General features: G+C 36.0%; 1 protein-coding gene across 1 annotated transcript in view; it reads left to right on the top strand.

Annotated features, from left to right (window-relative positions):
* LOC149206348 (cysteine-rich receptor-like protein kinase 1) overlaps nucleotides 1–8,173 on the top strand; it is a 123,004-nt gene extending 114,831 nt beyond the window's left edge. The window contains exons 3-7 of the mRNA XM_089397666.1: nucleotides 6,405–6,547; nucleotides 6,641–6,851; nucleotides 6,968–7,202; nucleotides 7,279–7,429; nucleotides 7,518–8,173. Coding sequence (XP_089253792.1) covers nucleotides 6,405–6,547; nucleotides 6,641–6,851; nucleotides 6,968–7,202; nucleotides 7,279–7,429; nucleotides 7,518–7,913 — 1,136 coding nt within the window. The 3' untranslated portion in view covers nucleotides 7,914–8,173. The remainder of the gene's footprint in view (nucleotides 1–6,404; nucleotides 6,548–6,640; nucleotides 6,852–6,967; nucleotides 7,203–7,278; nucleotides 7,430–7,517) is intronic.
* Nucleotides 8,174–19,233: the final 11,060 nt, after the last annotated feature.

Genomic DNA, 19,233 nt, shown 5'->3' with positions numbered 1-19,233 from the left:
TCTGCGAATTCCATGCTCTGAATAGTACCTATCAAACTCTTTGCTGCAATATTCACCTCCATTGTCTGATCTGAGACACTTCAAATTCTTTCCTGTCTCAATCTCAACCAAAGCTTTCCATTTCTTGAAAGTATCAAATACATCAGATTTATTCTGAATACAATAAATCCAAGTTTTTCTAGTTGCATCATCAATAAAAGTAACATAATAACGAGAGCCATCGAGAGATGATACCTGAGCAGGTCCCCATACATTTGTATGCACAAGCTCTAATTTTTCGCTCTTCTTTTCTTTCCCAACTCTGAGAAATCTAACTCTCTTCTGTTTTCCATAAATGCAATTCTCACAGAAGTCCAAATCAACATTCTTCAAACCCGACAACAAATTCCTTGAGTGAATAATCTTCATCCCCTTCTCACTCATGTGTCCGAGCCTATGATGCCATAATGCTGCATCTGCTCCTTTGGAAGTTAAAGCATTAACAGTGTTAGAAATACCATTGCATAAATACAATGTACCAACCTTTTCGCCTTTTACTATTACCAGGGCTCCTTTGGTGATCTTTCAAGCTTTATCTGTGAAAGTTGTCACACAACCTTCATCGCCTAACTGCCCTATTGAAATCAGATTTTTCTTCAGATCTAGAACATGCCTTACCTCCTTTAGTAGCCATTGGTTTCCATTCTGTTGTTTTACAAGAACCTTACCCATTCCAACAATTTTACAGGGTTTATCATCACCCAAACGGACTTGTCCAAAATCTCCTTGAACATAGTCATGAAAATATTTCTTATCAAGTGTGGCATGGAATGAGGCACCTGAATCTACCACCCAAGAATCAGTAATATTTTCGAAAGAAAGAATCAAAGCATCTTGTAACACCTCACCTATCACATTTGCTTCATGATTGTTTTCTTGTTGTGCATCTCCTTCTTTTCCATTCTGATATCTACAGTCTTTCTTTAGGTGTCCTTTCTTTCCGCATCTCCAGCACACTATCCCCGATCTGGACTTCGATCTGCCTTTCCTTGATTTACTGTGATATCCTGAGCTCTTTCCTCTTTCCATTTTTCTTCCCCTAGACTCTGCACTCAAAGCATTACCCGATGTCTCACCAGAGCTTTTCTGTCGCATTTCCTCGCTAAGGATAGCACCGACAACATTATCAAACTTTAAAGTACTAGATCTAGAAACAGAGTTACTAATGGCCATTACGAAACCATTCCAAATTTCTGGCAATGAGCACAAGAATAACAGAGCTCTAACTTCATCATCAAAGTTTACCCCTACAGAACTTAACTGACTTGTAACTGTATTAAAATCATTTAAGTGGTCTGCAACAGATCCACCTTCCGACATCTTCATATTAAATAATTGTTTCATAAGAAATACCTTGTTTGAGGCCAAGGGTTTTTCGTATAGTTTCGCCAACACCTGAATCAAACCCTCTGTCGTTGTTTCCTTCGAAATGTTGAAAGCGACCGATGCTGTGAGGCACAACCGTACTATTCCGAGTGCCTTTCTATCGAGAATGTTCCATTCTGCATCTATCATAGCCGTCGGCTTCTTTGCTTTTTAGCTCAATGGTAGGTACAGATCTTTCTGATACAGATAATCTTCCATCTGCATCTTCCACAGCGAGAAGTTTTGGCCATTAAATTTCTCAACCTTGAACTTACCATCTTCTGCCATTTCTCCCACTCAAATGAGGAACCCTTCTTTCCTGCGAGTTTATCAGCCAAATAGACCTTCAGCTCTGATACCAGTTGTTAGAAAATTATATATTACAGAGCAATGGAACACATAAAATATTGCAGAAATATAAACACGAAAAATGCATAAAACAAGAGAGACACAGATATACATGGTTCACCCATTTTGGGCTACGTCCACCCTAAACAGCTAGTTCTTCCTTTATATTATCTAGCAAAATGAAGAGACACAACCTACAACAGATCTATTGTAATATCCTCTCTTTTCTCTCATAGTCTCACCTCTCTGTTTCTCGCTCGGAGAATACACATCTATATCACAACCTCAATACAATACCCTCATACAAAGAGAGGGGTTGCCTTCTAGGGCAAAAAACCTTAAACTAAACATAAATTCTACCGTCAGATCATCCGCTTAATGAACGGCCCAGATTGACTAGAAATTACTATACTTTTACAAGGCAATTTTACATCTATTTTTAGCTTCGGGGGTGCTGCCCCCGAAACCCCCACCGGGGGACCACTGGCCCCCAGACCCCCCAACTGGGGGGTATGGCCCCCCCCGAACCCTCGCAGGGGGGAAAAGTCCCCCCGGCACCCCCCCACATGGAGGGGTGTAAAGTATTCCTGGGGCATACATCTAGCTGAAAAAGACCTCTAAATTAGGATGATAATCATGTTCCAAACCCAACACGTTGTCCCATTAGCTCCAAATGATTTCAATCACTTTATTTACTTTTATGAGCATGAAAACCCTATTGCACCCTTTGTTGTTTCGACTAAACACTCAACCTCAAATTTGAAGAAGATAGAAAAATTGAAAGATTGAAGACTAAAATTGAGGAGTTTAAAGTTTTGGATCAATATGTTAAAAATGACAAATACATCTTGAAAAATAAAAATGAGTAGCTGAGAGAAGAAAATTCCAAATTGTCAAAAGAAAATAAGAAATTCCTCAATATGGTTGGTAAATGGTATATGAACAATTATTATATGGAAATATGTAATAGGGCCTTGCAAAAGAAGCTATAGACAACAAGAAATAATAGTGGAGCCAATGTAAACATTAACATTGTCAATCAATAAAGCTCCAGAACCCTCCCATTTTCATCAATTTTTGCTCAGGAGATGCCCAATAGTAATTATTCTTGTGTGAGTTATGTTTTGATTGTGTGAGGACACACAAAGATTCAAGGTTGGGGGAGATGTTTGGCTTTGAGCCAACACTCTTCTTGTTATCAAACAAACCCTTTTTCATCCCTATAAATTGTATTTTTTCCTAGTATAGCCTTCCTTTATTTTGCATTATTGAAAGTGAAATGATGCAAACATGGACCATGAGATAAATAGTGTTGTTTATAAAAATTTCAATGTGTTAATGCATTAGAGGAAGCTTAATCTATAATATTTCCATTGATGATGGTTTATGAAGGTAGGTCTTGTAACTTATACACGTTCTTGTAACCCAATTCCATGGTTCACATATTTGTGCACCTCTAAAGGGAAATAAAAAATGGGTTCTTTCCCTTATGCCCTTAAGGAGATCTCTCTTCTATTCAACTAAAGCGATTGTTATTGAAGAAGGAATAGTTCTTTTAACTCAATAGTCAACCTTGGACAAGGTTTAGGAGGGAAAAGAATTTGCCAAATTACGAACATGTATAATGGAATCACCAAATTTGTGCATAGTTATCAGATCTAGATAAGAGAAATTGTGCTCATTTTAAAAATTGAAAGGGGATCCATTTGGATCATCTATTTATTGTTGGCCTATACATATGGTGATGGACCCTATGGCCATCATAATGTACATTGTAAATTATATAAATTACTGTGGTCTCTATAAATAGGGGTTAATGATCTTCTTATCATATAGTTTTAATTGTAAAGTGTATCAAGTAAGATATTTGGGCTTCTTTGCACACGATGTAACCCAAGACTGTGATATGAATCCATTGTTGGTATTTCTTTGATATGAATCTATGTGTTATTGCATTTTACCTAAATTTTCTCACATAAGGTTTGTTGGTTGGGAAGTGCCTACCAATGCATCCATGTTTCCTTTTGTATTATATCTTGTGTGATGCATTTCTAGTGTAGATCATTTCTCGATTGAGTTATTTGATGAATCAGGTGTTTACAATTCTTGGTATTCATATCTCTTGTGGATGTCACAAATGACTAACCAAAATTTGTGTGGTTGATACATTATACTTGGACTGATATCATGCACAATATATTCACATAGTTTAGAAGTTGTATAACTGAAGCTAACCCTCCAACCATGGAAAACCATAGTTCATTAGTTTCCCTAGAAAAATTATGTGTGTCAACTTTATGGTTATACATAATTTGATTTTACACTTCCTTGCTTTGTTTCAAACTTTGGTTTATGTTTGTAGAAGTGGAACTAATCCTTGAAGGAGAGTATTGATACACTACAACCTTTTGTGGTAATAGGAACTCACCAATCTTTAGGTGTGAAAAACTATGATCCAATCAGGAAGGGCCCTGTATCTACGCCCAGTGGTCCCTCTAGTTAAGGGTTTACTATTTTGATTATTTTCTTCTTGAGATGATCACTGGAAGGTGTTATGTTGCATTGCAACTTTGCTTAGGCCACTAAAGGAATTCCTCGAAGAGACCTCACATAGGATATTCCCTAAAGACTAGGGGATTTTCCATAAACACCCTAGAGAGAAGATACTTTGTATAATTTTCCTTTGAATGTAGTGTTCTTTTCTCACAATTCCAACAGGTGAAATTCGTTGAAGGTAAGACCTAGAGGAAATCCACATAAACCCTTAGCTCATAGCTAAATAAAGAAAATGGTTCTTATTATGGTTTTTGGTCAACCAATAGGTTTTTTATCCAATGACCTGATCCCCTAACTTCTTGCTAGTAAGTTGATTGATCTGCATTCTTTGTTGTAGCATAGGCTCCTTAATGTCTTAAAATTTTCACATATAATGTAGTTCCTCAAAGTCTACATTCCTATATTGGTAAAGTAGTGTTATGAATTTGAGGTAAATAAATTCAACCAACATCCGTAGTGTTGTAACCATGGCTATAATATCACTTTGTAACATACCAAACCACTCTTGTTGTTGGGGTAGTTGTATAAATCAAATTCCTCTCATATATGTTAAAATATTTCTCTAATATCTGTTATAATTTTCATAGTCATCTAACAAACTTGGTATCTACCTTTTAAGCTACACCATGAGTCCTATGAAATGACTTATGCATGCAATGTAGGGAATGCAAGTCATGTATACATAACTAATTCATGCATGATTATAAATGTGTATCTATACATACAAAGAAACACCATTCCACTTTATATTATATGCAATATTCAATTAATAATATCAAAAAATTAAATTCAACATAATAACCAATTTACCATGACACTTTTATTTACGAAAATAGGACACCAATTGACTATAAATGTTGGACGTTCTACCCAACCATAGGCTTTGTTTCACTTAATCTCTCTACAAAAAGTAACCCTTAAGACGTGGTTGTGAGACCACATAGATAAATTTCTCTTATGACTAGTTTGATCCCCTCACTCTACTCAATTCAAGGAATTTTCACTTTGTTCACTCTTACACAATCCAAACTCACCGACTCTTTTTCCTCTTTATCCTACACAACCCAAAGAAGGGGATCTCCTTATCTGCCATGCAATCCCTTGGGCTATCCCACTTTCTTCTCTGCTCCAACATAGATTGGACTAAAAACCTCATTTCTAGAACTAAAGGGATTCTTTGTTATCGTTAATTTTCCTCACTTGCATTAGTTTTCCTTCCACATAGGTAGATTTTCTCACATAACTCTCATAATAGGAACAACTAGCAATCTATTATAGTCATGTAGGATTTTCCCCAAGGCTTCATGTAGAATAAAGGGATAATTCTTGTGCATAATTGATTCATTGAATATGTATGCATGCTCACAACTCACCGCATGGCCCATCAGAACCTCACAAAACTCACTTGCAACTCATTCCAAATATGGTTTGTATGACATAGGATGACATAAGAAAAGAATTTAGGCTAGAAATAATATAATAATTTGGCTTTGGTCCATTTAAGCACTCTTAAGCTACCTTTCTTTTCTCTCTTGTGGATTCATAGTCCCTAATGTTTTTGTTCTTCCTTGTTTGTAATGGGTGATGTATTTTTATTATTAACTTTCACTGTATAATAGTTACATATTATATTTGTTGCACTTGGCCATTTATTGTATACACAAATATACATTGCTAATCCAAATATCAAAACTAAGGTGTTGCATCTCCCATCTCCAATAATGCTTTGAAGGATGGAGTATGTGTTATGTTTTAAAAACAAACACAACCAATTCTAGGGTTTCAATCACCCACCACTCAATATCCACCAAGTTGTAACTATTGAAATAATGTTAACATTGATAATGAAAGTATATCACAATCCTAATAATATCAAAAATTGCCAATGATCATAATTTATAAGGGTGTTAAAAACTTAATTTGTGTTACATGATAAAGTATTGAATGTTTTCATTGCATTTTTTTATGTTTATTAGAAAATCAAACATCTAATAGAGAAAAATGCATAGATCTCATAAAATAAAACTGTGTAGTAATTGATAACATGGTTATACTATATTTCTAAAATCATTAACATGTTATACTCTTTTTTGCAGGTTGTTACAAACCATCAAGTCAACTTTCAACGGCAATATCCAAATCAAAACTAAATTACAAATTCAAAACTTTACAAACCGCGACTAAAAAATTTGACCCCACAAATAAAATTGGTCAAGGCGGATTTGGTTCAGTCTATAAGGTGATTTCCTTATCCATTTTATATCATTGATTTTTTAAATACATTGATGATTTTACAACATCATTAAACAAAAAAGATTGGACATGCTGGCAGGGAGTTATGCTAGATGGCAGACATATCGCTGTGAAGAGATTAGTTGCTAATAGAGAAGATAGTGTGAGTGAGTTCTTCAATGAAGTGAATTTGATAAGTTGTGTTCAACATAAAAACCTAGTCAAACTTCTTGGTTGTAGTGTGGATGGCCCAGAAAAACTCTTGGTCTATGAATACCTTCCCAACAAAAGCCTTGATCACTTTCTATTTGGTAATATTTCTTCTCTATAAATTGGTTTTCCTTACAGTCAATATTCAAATTTTAGGAATTATTAATTTTTGGAGTTATATTTAAGTTATTTGAGATAAAATTGCACTTTGCAACAGATGAAAACATGGGAAATGTACTAGATTGGAAGAGGAGGTTTGACATTATATTAGGAATTGCCAATGGGCTAGCATACCTCCACCAAGAATCAAATATACGTATCATCCATCGAGACATAAAAGCCAGCAATATTCTTCTAGACCACCTTTTCAAGCCTAAAATTGCAGATTTTGGATTGGTTAGATTCTTCTCGGAGGATCAAACTCATCTTAGTACGGGAATCGTTGGAACCCGGTGAGAATAATTTTAATAATTGTAAAAAAGCACTCTTCATAGAAAATGTGTATAATGCTTATTTTTTCTTTTGCAGAGCTTACATGGCCCCAGAATATCTCGTTCATGGCCATTTAACAGAAAAGGTTGATGTTTATGCTTTCGGGGTGCTAGTCCTTGAGATTATTAGTGGCAGAAGGAATAAAACCTCTATGCACACAAATGACATGCCATCTCTCTTAACAATGGTAATGGCCTCATCATATTCATAATATTCATTTCTTCTTAAAATAAAATAGTAATAATATTCAAATCTATAATATATGTTTGGTGCAGGTTTGGAATTGTCATCTGTCAGACACTATTTCAAACATAATTGATCCCAATATCCAAGAAAACTACCACGAGGAAGTACTACAAGTTGTTCACATAGCGCTTCTTTGCACACAAGCATCTGCAACACTACGCCCTTCAATGTCTAACGTTATTATGTTCCTCTCTAGTAAAGACCAAAATCTTCTAAAACCTAATCCACCGCCCTTTATAGATGTCATCAATTTGCAACCAAACATTAATACTAGTGTTGCATCAACCACCAATGTTTCATCAAACCATTCAGACTCAAATACTAACACATCAAAAACACATAATTTAGTTTCAAACATTGCTTCATCTTCTCATGCTCCAAATTCATTAAACACAATTTCAATGAGCTCTTTTGGTCCAAGATGAAGGAAAAAATGTTTCCGTGAGAAAATTAGCTAATCCTACATGGATGGGATTATTATATTTTATAAATATTATGAACATATATTAACCTTCTTGAGAGAAGGGTACAAATTATTTTTTATTAGATTGAAATTATTCCAGTGAAAACGTATTTGATGTTCTTCTATTAGAATGGATTGAAAAAAAGGACATGTATTTGACATACAGTGTATTCAAATTAGAATACGCACAACAATGTTGAATTGGTACAAGAAATCTATGGATTTAATGTACACTATTGAAATGTGGCAATATATGGATTTACTATATTGAATTACAATAAGTGCAACGTTATTAATGTGGATTTATTTCAAAAAGAGTGTAGATTTTTTTTTATGAGAACATGATTGTATGAATAAATATGTTGGCTTTCTTCCTCCCTTGTACCCTGCAATTGTAGATCGAGTGGCAAATGTTATTTTCTTCAGTTTTTGTCCATTTCTTTTTAAGCTTGTTTTCGGCTTTTAGCATTTAGTAGGAAAAATCCTGTCAACTCCCACTGTTGTGGAAATTTACCCAAATCTAACGTAATCTAGATAAATAATGAGATGCCAAGGGTCCCACTCGCAAGAGTTTTTTAATTTTACAATGAAAAAATGGATTCTATATTAGATGGAACTAGCAGGGAAATTTGTTTATTATTTTTTAACATCAAATGTCCCATTCGTGGTTCTGTTATGTTCTACAAACTTTGCTTCTCTTAAAATTTTGAGGCTGAGGCTGGTCTTATGATCATGTTGAAGTAACCCATCACATAATTCTTTGTATCTCTCAGATAGATGATGCGGTTCTAGCTTTCTGCAACCAATGATTATGCAGCTTGATCCTTGATTTTTGGGGCAGCAGCCATAACTATGTCAACCAATGAATAATAGCCTGCCACTTTCTCAAGCACAGCTTCACGACTTCCATCTGGCTTTCATCTAAGGTGGAATTCCACTCTGGCCATTTCTGCAAGAAGTGGATTGTGCTTCTTTCCAAATAATTTCATATCCTTGCAAATTTCAAAAAAAAAAATTGTTGAACAAAAATTTTTCCGTATAACTAACTTTGAGGAAATTTCGTACAAATTTATGTATCAAGTAACATTTAGGTTTTTTTAAAAGGTTGTTATTTCTGAATTTAGGCTTTTTTGAAAGGTTGTTATTTTTGAATTTACAGTGTTAGGTTGTCTAATTATGTTCATATAGATGAAAATCAATGGTTGTTCGAGTAAATTTGTTGTTACAATTACCACAAAGCCACCCCACTGGTGGTAAAACTAGGTTGTTTTCCAAATCTATATCAATTATATTCCATGTATTTTTATTTACTTTAAAACTATGAGACTTTTGTTTCTTAAGTGTATCCTTACTATTTTGGATTGCCCCTGTGTTATGAATACATGTGGAATAAATATGTTGATATGAATTGGGTGCATTTATTTTCGATTGGTGAAATCGAAATCTAGATGTATGAATGGAATGATAAATTATCATGATAAGAATTTCGGTTTCATTTCGTAGTGACATTAGGTTAATGAGGATATATTTGACTAGCACATAGTTGCGAAGATATCCATGTATAATTAGTATGAAAACCCATATAAGAAAACTCAATTTAACATATGCTTTAGTTTGGCTTGAATCGATTTATAGTTCAGGTTTTAATGTGCATGTGGGAAGTTGCTTGTTTCATATTTCTTTTAGTTTTTTAGGTTGATATCTCATCAAATTTGTTTGTTCACTAAGCTTATTCCATATTTATTTGAGATTGTATCGATATGCATCAATCAAACATAGTTTAGTTTCTTTAGTCAATGAAATATTAACTTTTTGGTAAGAATTTTCCATATCCACTTTTGGTATCATTTGGTGATCCTAGATTTTTGGTAAGCATTTTCCATGTAAATTGTTGGTATTATTGGTGATCCTACCTATATTTTCTTTTAGTATTTAAGCCTATATGTTTTTATTAAATGTATTAAATTTTTTGGATGGTTAGTTTCATGTGTAAATTAGTTAAATATTTTCTATTTGATATTATTTGATGATCCAATGAGCTATTAACATTCAAAGTTTACAATGTAAGATTCAATTTCAGCATATGGATTTGAGTAAATGTTTCATTTTGGGAATGTGTTATATTATTTATATATTTAGTCTCATGTGCAAATTAGGTGATTGCATGTTATATGTAATAATGTATTGGTGATTATAAAAAACAAAAATAGGATTTCCAACATATATAAATATTAGATTAAACATAATAAATAATTCAACAGGGACCGTTTGTTTGCTCAGTTTCTATGTCCAGTCCCAATCCATGTGTGGCAGCTCAAACCACAAGACCAATGCCTAATATTTTCTTTAGATGGCTTGTGGGAAAATAGCCAGTTTGAAGATGGAGATATTATTTGGTTTCAGAGGGCTCTCGAAATAGATGAGGAGCTTTTCCTAGTGCCTATCGATCCTCTCTTTCAATAGCCAGTTGATGTCATCAGAGCACACTCAAACTTCGAGGTAGGTCGATGCTAGGGGCAGGGAGATAACCGAATGCTCGATCATGATAAAGACAAATAAATTGAAATAGGCATGAACACTTTGGAAAGAACAGAATTAAGTAATACATCTCCAACTTTAGTCTTTGAGGAAACATATTTCATCTTAAGATAAAGATATTTTTATAACATTGTTACTGGGGTTTATATAGCATAAAAAATAAGGTCCAATAAAATTACCAGTGCTATGGGAAGAAAAATTGAAATTTATATTACATTGTTGCTCATATTCAATTGACTTTCAAGGTATAGAAGTTGATCATCATAAAAGAAAAATACAATTTTCTATGTTACAGAAAAATGAACTAGGCATATGACATGTATTTCCTATAGCACTAAAAGAAAAATACAATTTTCTATGTTACAGAAAAATGAACTAGGCATATGACATGTATTTCTTGTAGCACTTTTGGTGTTGTGTTTATGTTGGAAATAATACTAAGAGGGGGGGTGAATCAGTATTATCAAGTCAAATATTCTTTTTTGAAAATCAAATGATGTACGCTACTTCGGTTAATTAAACCCATGTATATTCGCAACTATGCAGAGGGAAACCCGTGTATATAATGCAAACTTTTAATTTACTTTATCTTTCTGATGTTGATTGTTAATCTGTGTTTCAGAAGAAAATAACCAGTAACCAGAAACAGTAAAACAGAGCAGAAAGACAATCGCACACAAGAACACAAGATATAAGGTGGAAACCCAATGTGGGTGAAAACCACCTACTACAATTCATCTCTATCTTCTCTTTAATTAGAAACTTCTTTTTACAATTGTGCTGGCGCAGTCCTTTACCAGTACGCAGGCTGCAACCTACGGAGAGATACAACCCTCTCTCGTTTTCCAGCTACTCCTGGAAGGGAGCTACAACCCCCTTAGCTCTTGCACTAGCCAAGATACTAGTACGTAGGTGCTGGCCTACAGAAGGATACAACCTACTCTTTCTTTCAGGGACCACGTTTCATAATTTTTCAGACTGGATCCACAGATAACATCAATCAAACATCAAGAATTTCTGCATCAACCAATCACCTTTTCACCAATCAAAACTGAATCAAAATAAACACTTCTCTGACGACTGTACCCAGATCACAATAACAGTAACCACACACCAAATCTAAACGTAGAACACTGCAGTAATAAACAAAAGTAGCTAGATCACAACTCAAAATATATACGCTGCTTTAACCACCTGAAACCTGCGTACATATGCCTTTGTTGCTGGAACAACCTGCGTATACACTCCTTCGCTTTACTGAACCAGCGTGTATACGCGCATTCGCTTCACTGAACCTGCGTACAAATCTATAAAGGATAATTCGATCTTTCAGATATTCAAACACTAATTAACCCAGATTATCAGACTTATAGATCAAGCAAGCGCCAGATATAGCAGATCAAAATCATACAAAGATACTATCATTCAAGCTTAAAGATTATGACCCATCAATAGAACTTATCCTTCTCTTTGCGCTAAGGTTCCTCCTTCATTCAGATCCAGATTTGAACCATAACCCAATTACCAGTATTTCAGATCTAGCACTTTATCAGATAGTCAATAATAACTCAGATGGTCTCTTGCCACATGATCTCCTTCCTCTTTTATAGTTTTAGGCCTTCCACAATACCGCAGTCCAAAACCATAATAAACCAATACCACGGACCCAATACTTGGGATCAACACTTCTGACGAGGTACCATGGTCCAAAACCATAGGTTCAAATACCAAGGACTAACTACCACGGACCAAAGGTAAGTTCTCCAACATGTACGCGCTTTTCCTTGCATGAAAGTGCGTGTATATGCATACGCGCCTTTGAAATTTCTATCCCGCATGTATATGCGTCTTTGTCTAGATGAACCTGTGTATATGTCTTTTCCTTCATTCTGAAATCCTGAATTGAGATCTGTTACCAAAGAGAGTTGCCATCAAGGACAACACCTGTGCCATAGCTCCAAACCTGTGCCATAATGCCAACAATCTCCCCATTTGGACTTGATGGCAACCCAAAATCCTCAAGTCATTCTCCCCCTTTGTCATCAAGAGCAAAGGGTTGTGCTCCCCCTGAGTACATGCTGAAATTTCTGCCTTGCTATGCTGAGCATGCTCCCCCCGACTGTAGGCAAGATCTGCAAAAGATGTTCTTAAAGAAGAACCATGACTTATACATCATAAAATACCTTCATATCACCAAAAGACTCAATACATACATCCATCACCCAACCAAGTGGGGATACATCAGAAATTTACATATGACAACCAAGTTCATTACATGTTCATCCCAGGCATAGTGGGGAAACCAAAATAGGTCGTTACATGACCTTGATACCATAAAAGGGATACCACAAAAGAGATATATGACATAGATACGAAATATCTAGAACAAGACTTATGAAAGTCATCAATAACTGATAGTAGTAGCATCTGTCAATCACCATTCAGATCAGCAACCAAGATTTCCTTTTGTCCTCCCTCTGCCTCTGTTCCATTTGAAACCAACAATAGCTGTGAACTAGAACCAAAAGCTTCTAAGATAATGCCAACAATGCATTATTAGAAGATTATTTGCTCCCCCTGAATCTGTGCCGGATGGTCTCTGTCAGACCCATATCATAATTTCTTCAACCAGAGCCTGTCACTACTGATATCCATCAAACCTCCATATACATGACTGTCTCTGCACTAACCTGCGTATGTACGCCGATCCTCCTCAGGCAACTCACGTACACCCATTTTTCTCTGAAACAGACAAGTTTTAACAGCACAATGATGCATCAACTACTCCCAGCTTCTGTCTGAGGTATTCAAATGTCTCCCTGGGCAGGGGTTTGGTGAGAATATCAGCAACTTGTTCCTTAGAAGGAACATACTCCAATTTGACCTTTTGTTCCAACACTTGTTCCCGGAGAAAGTGATACTTGATCGGGATGTGCTTGGTCTTTGAATGCATGACTGGGTTCTTTGAAATGCTGATTGCACTTGCACTATCACATAAGATGGAGATAGGTGGTGTACAAGTGATTTGAAAGTCCTCCAAGGTTTGGATCATCCAAAGAAGTTGAGTGCAACAGGATGCAGCAGCCACATATTCTGCTTCAGTTGTAGATAAAGAAATCGAACTCTGTTTCTTGCTGAACCAAGATACTAATCTGGAACCCATAAAGAATGCACCACCACTTATGCTCTTCCTGTCATCCACGCTTCCAACCCAATCTGCATCTGTATAAGCATGAAGAATGAGATCTGTATCTCTAGGATACCATAAGCCATAGTTTTGAGTTCCTTGAAGATACTTGAAAATTCTCTTCACTGTCTGAAGATGAGTTTCCTTTGGATTTGCCTGAAATCTTCCGACTATTCCCACTACATGCATGATGTCTGGTCGGGTACCTGTCAAATAGAGTATACTTCCAATCATAGATCTATATGTTGTTTGATGTACTGCTACTGATTCATCATTTGCACTGAGACTGCATCTTGTAACCATAGGGGTACATACTGGTTTCGAATCTTCCATGCCATACTTCTTCAAAATCTGCTTGAGGTACTTGGTTTCAGACAAGAAGATACCGCCTTCAATTTGTTGGATTTTCAATCCAAGAAAGTATGTCAGCTCTCCAAGCAAAGACATTTCGAATTCTTTCTGCATCACCAAGGCAAAGCTTTGACTCATAGCTTCTTCATTGCTGCCAAAGATAATATCATCTACATACACAACAAGTATTAGCAATTTGTCATTTTCATTTTTTATATAAAGATTGCTATCTGCTGATCCTTTTGAAAAACCTTGTTGATGAAGGTATTTGTCCAAACGGTAGTACCAAGCCCTTGGAGCCTGTTTAAGACCATAGAGAGCCTTTTTTAGTCTGCATACAAGATTTGGATCATTCCCAAGAATGAAACCATCTCGCTTCTCAATGTATACTTCTTCTTCTAAATCTCCATTCAGAAAGGCTAATTTCACGTCCATTTGAAATACTTTGAATTTCTGAAAGCTTGAGAGAGCAAGGAACATTCGGATGGTCTCAAGTCTTGCAACAGGAGCAAAATTTTCTTCAAAGTCTATTCCTTCTTGTTGAGCATACCCTTTATAAACAAGTCTGGCCTTGTTTCTAATTACTTCCCCATTTTCATTCAACTTATATTTGAAGACCCATTTTGTCCCTATGACATTCTTATCTTTTGGTCTAGGAACCAACTCCCAAGTGTTATTCTTTTTGATCTGATCAAGTTCTTCATCCATTTCCTTGACCCAGCATTCATCCTTTCATGTCTCTTTTATATTTTGAGGTTCAGTGGAGGAGAGCAACGCCAAATAGCTTGAGGCTTCTACAATTGTTCTTCTTGTTTGTACACCTACCTCTTTCTGTCCCAAAATTTGAGATTCTAGATGATTCTTCTGAACGTACTTGGATGGAGTCTTCTCTTCTATCCTTATCTATTCCTCTAGTGCCTCTTGAGGTTCTTCTTCATCATCAGTCTGATTTGGAGAGTAGTTTTCATCCTCTTCAATATTTTCATAATTTACTTGCCTAGGAATGTATCCTTTTTCATCAACCACTACATCAATGCTGTCAACAATTCTTCTAAGTCTTTTATTGTAACACTTATATGCTTTGCTATGGGGAGAATAACCAAGGAGAATTCCTTCATCTGCTCTAGGTTCAAGTTTTCCAAGCTGTTCATCATTATTCTTAATATAGCATTTGCTTCCAAAAATTTTGAAATGCTTTACCAAAGGAGTCTCACCATACCAGAGCTCATGAGGAGTTTGAGTGCTGCTCACTCAGACATTTGTTTTGTTGAGAATAACAACCGCAGCAAATGCAGCTTCACCCCAGAAGGTTGCGGGAGTTCCAGACTCATCAAGCATAGCACGAGCCATTTGTTGGACCGTTCTGTTCATCCTTTCCACCACTCCATTTTGCTGAGGACTCCTAGCTGTAGAGAATTCCATTCTTATTCCATGTTCTTCACAGAAATTGAAAAACTCATTTGAGGTAAACTCTCCACCTCTATCAGACCTGAGGCACTTAATTTTGTGATCTGATTCATTTTTGGCCAAGGCTTTGAAGGATTTGAATTTTTTGAATGCTTATCTTTGTGCTTCATAAGTCCTAACCAAACCATCCTGGAGAAGTTGTCAATGAATAATATAAAATATTCCTCTCCTCGAGGTGACCTTGTCCTAAATGGACCACATACATCTGTATGGACTAGTTCAAGAGGCCTGCTGGCTTATCCTTCCTTCTCAGGGAAGTTAGCTCTGGTTTGCTTACCAAACTGACATGATTTTCATATGGTGTTGTCTGGAATTTTGATATCTGGAAGACCACGAACTGCCTGATATTTGTATGCTTTCCTTATTTGTGAAAATCTTAGATGACCCAACCTTCGGTGACATAACCAATGTTCATCATCCTTTCTCAAATAGCATTGTTGTTGTCCTTCTTCAAATATGTATAGATTATTTGGAGTTCTTCTGCCTTTGATCATTGTTTTCCCTGTATCAATATCACGAACACTACATCCATTTGATCGAAATATTACCTCGGTTCCTTGATCGCACATTTGACTGACACTCAGTAGATTATGCTTCAAGCCATCAACATACAAAACATTTCCAGCTTTGACATTTTCTTTCAATTGAGCAGCGCCTTTTCCTTTTATGGTTGTAGGAGTATCATTTCCAAAAGAAACTTTCGTTCCCTTTTCTAAAACACTATATGATTCAAGTTTTTCTTTATCACCTGTCATATGCTTCGAACATCCACTGTCAATGTACCATAGATTTTCCTGTCCTTCTGCATAAAAAGCTATCCCACATCTTTTTGGTTGCGGTTCCTTCATTCTCCATGTTCTGGCACTTGAGGTTTGTTTCTTCTGAGTTGTCTTCCAAAACCTACTCCTGCATTCAGAATCTTCATGACCAAAGTTATTACAAATAGAACATTCAATTTCATTTTCAAGGGCGAAAAAGTTGTTATAAGTCCTTTTTGTGATTCTGGTCATACTTCTTTGTTTTTGAGCTTCTCTAGTCATGATTGTCTTATATGCAACACATTGAGCTACTTTGTGACCAAAGCTATGGTAAGAGAAACATTGGTCGTTGAAGAAACTTCTGCGATTATCAAATCTACCAGCCAAATGATTGTAGTTTCGATTGTCATCCATTCTTGAAGCAAATTGAGAAGTTTTTACCTGTGGTTGGTTGTAGCTTTTGTTCACCCTTAAGATGGATTGCCCTTGATTTACCTGGTGGTCTTTGTTTATTCTTGATGTAATTCGTCCCTGTTTTACGTGGTGATCTCCATTGGGCTTTTGCTCATTCCTCCTTGCTGCATCAAGATAACTCTTTGAGGTGGATGTTTGAGATGCTTCTCCATTATACCCCAGACCTGTCTTGATTAGTGGAGAACATTGTACATTGATAATCTCATCCAGAGTTTCAGATCCTTTAACAAATTTAAGATTAAGAGCCTTTGTTTTCTCAATTTCTTTTCTAAGGCCAACAATTTCACATTCTAACTTCTTAAGAAATTTTTCTTTTTCATCAAGTTGGAATTGTAGAGTATCAATGATCATATTATTTTCTTCTAAACATGTTTTGAGTCTAGAAATCTCTTCATAAAACCCATCTACATCTATAGCATCCATGTAATCATCATCTTCAAAATCCATTAAAAGTTTATAATCATTACCTCGTTCATCTTCGTCACTATTTGATAGGCCATCACTGTCTTCATGAGTGTAGTAACTTTTCTTAGTTGAATTATGTTTCTTGTTCCATCTAACGGATTCCTTTCCTTTGTCAACCTTATCCTTATGAGGACATTTGGCAGCATAGTGACCGACTCTTCCACAAGCAAAGCATTTGAAAGGTAACTTACCTCGGAACCGTCCAGTACCCTGTTGAAGATTTCTGACAAAATTTGATTCTTCTTCTTCTTCTGACACGTGTCATGACTCATAGTACTCTCCTTTGCCTGAAGCATTAAAGGCAGCTTCTCTCCTATCTGATGGACCTCCTTTCCTCATTTCATAAGCAGTTAGAATTCCGTGCAGCTGTGACATTTTAAGGTTTTGTCGATTCTCTTTTTCTTCTATTACAGAAACTTTAGATTCAAACCTAGGGGACAAAGATCTTAGAACTTTTTCAACCACAACAGCCTCTTTTATTTCTTTACCCAAATTTTTCATGCAATTAACAATCTCATCTATACAGAGAAAATAGTTAGCCACACTTTCATCATTGTACATTCTGAGATTTTCATACTGAATCCTGAGGGTTTGAAGTTTTGGTCATTTTACCTGATCATCTCCTTCATAGCTCAGAACAATCTTGTCCCATATTTCTTTTGCGGATTTAAACTGCATTACCTTGACAAATTCTGATTGAGATAGTCATCCTAATAGAGTATTGACCGCCTTTGCATTTGTTTCATATTTCTTCTTCTCAGCCGGATCTGTAGGAGTTGCTGATGGAAAAGTATACCCTGTATCTATGATATCCCAGACTTCTGTACCAAGAGATTGAAGATAGGCTGTAACTCTTACCTTCCAATATATGAAGTTTGTCCCATCAAAAATCGGTGGCCTGATTGATGCTTCCCTCTCGTAGTTGCTCAAGATGAAAGATCTTCAAGCGATCAAGATTCTTCTGAAGAACCTGCTCTGACACCAACTGTTGGAAATAATACTGAGAGGGGGGTTGAATCAGTATTATCAAGTCAAATATTCTTTTTTCAAAATCAAATGATGTACGCTACTTCGGTTAATTAAACCCGCGTATATATGTAACTATGTAGAAGGAAACCCGCGTATATAATGCAAACTTTTAATTTACTTTATCTTTCTGATGTTGATTGTTAATCTGTGTTTCAGAAGCAAATAACCAGTAACCAGAAATAGTAAAACAGAGCAGAAAGACAATCGCACACAAGAACACAAGATATAAGGTGGAAACCCAATGTGGGTGAAAACCACCTGCTGCAATTCGTCTCTATCTTCTCTTTAATTAGAAACTTCTTTTTACAATTGTACTGGTGCAGTCCTTTACCAGTACGCAGGCTGCAACCTGCAGAGAGCTACAACCCTCTCTCGTTTTCCAGCTTCTCCTGGAAGGGAGATACAACCCCCTTAGCTCTTGCACTAGCCAAGATACTAGTACGTAGGTGCTGGCCTACAGAGCTACAACCTTCTCTTTCTTTCATGGACAACGTTTCGTAAATTTTCAGACTGGATCCACAGATAACATCAATCAAACATCAAGAATTTCTACATCAACCAATCACCTTTTCACCAATCAAAACTGAATCAAAGTAAACACTTCTCTGAGGACTGTACCCAGATCATAGTAACAGTAACCACACACCAAATCTGAACCCAAAACACCGCAGTAATAAACAGAAGCAACTAGATCACAACTCAAAAGATATACGCTGCTTTAACCACCTGAAACCTGCGTACATACGCCTCTGTTGTTGGAACAACTTGCGTATATGCTCCTTCGCTTTACTGAACCAGCGTGTATACACACCTTCGCTTCACTGAACCTACGTACAGATCTATAAAGGATAATTCACTCTTTCAGATATTCAAACACTAATTAACCCAGATTAGCAGATCAAAATCATACAAAGATACTATCATTCAAGCTTAAAGATTATGACCCATCAATAGAACTTATCCTTCTCTTTGCACTAAGGTTCCTCCTTCATTCAGATCCAGATTTGTACCAT

This window comes from Pinus tabuliformis, chromosome 1_2 (genome assembly GCF_031772625.1).
Source record: "Pinus tabuliformis cultivar Carrire ecotype Pingquan chromosome 1_2, CPIR1, whole genome shotgun sequence".
Classification (NCBI taxonomy): domain Eukaryota; kingdom Viridiplantae; phylum Streptophyta; class Pinopsida; order Pinales; family Pinaceae; genus Pinus; species Pinus tabuliformis.
This window is presented reverse-complemented; position numbering and strand designations above follow the sequence as displayed.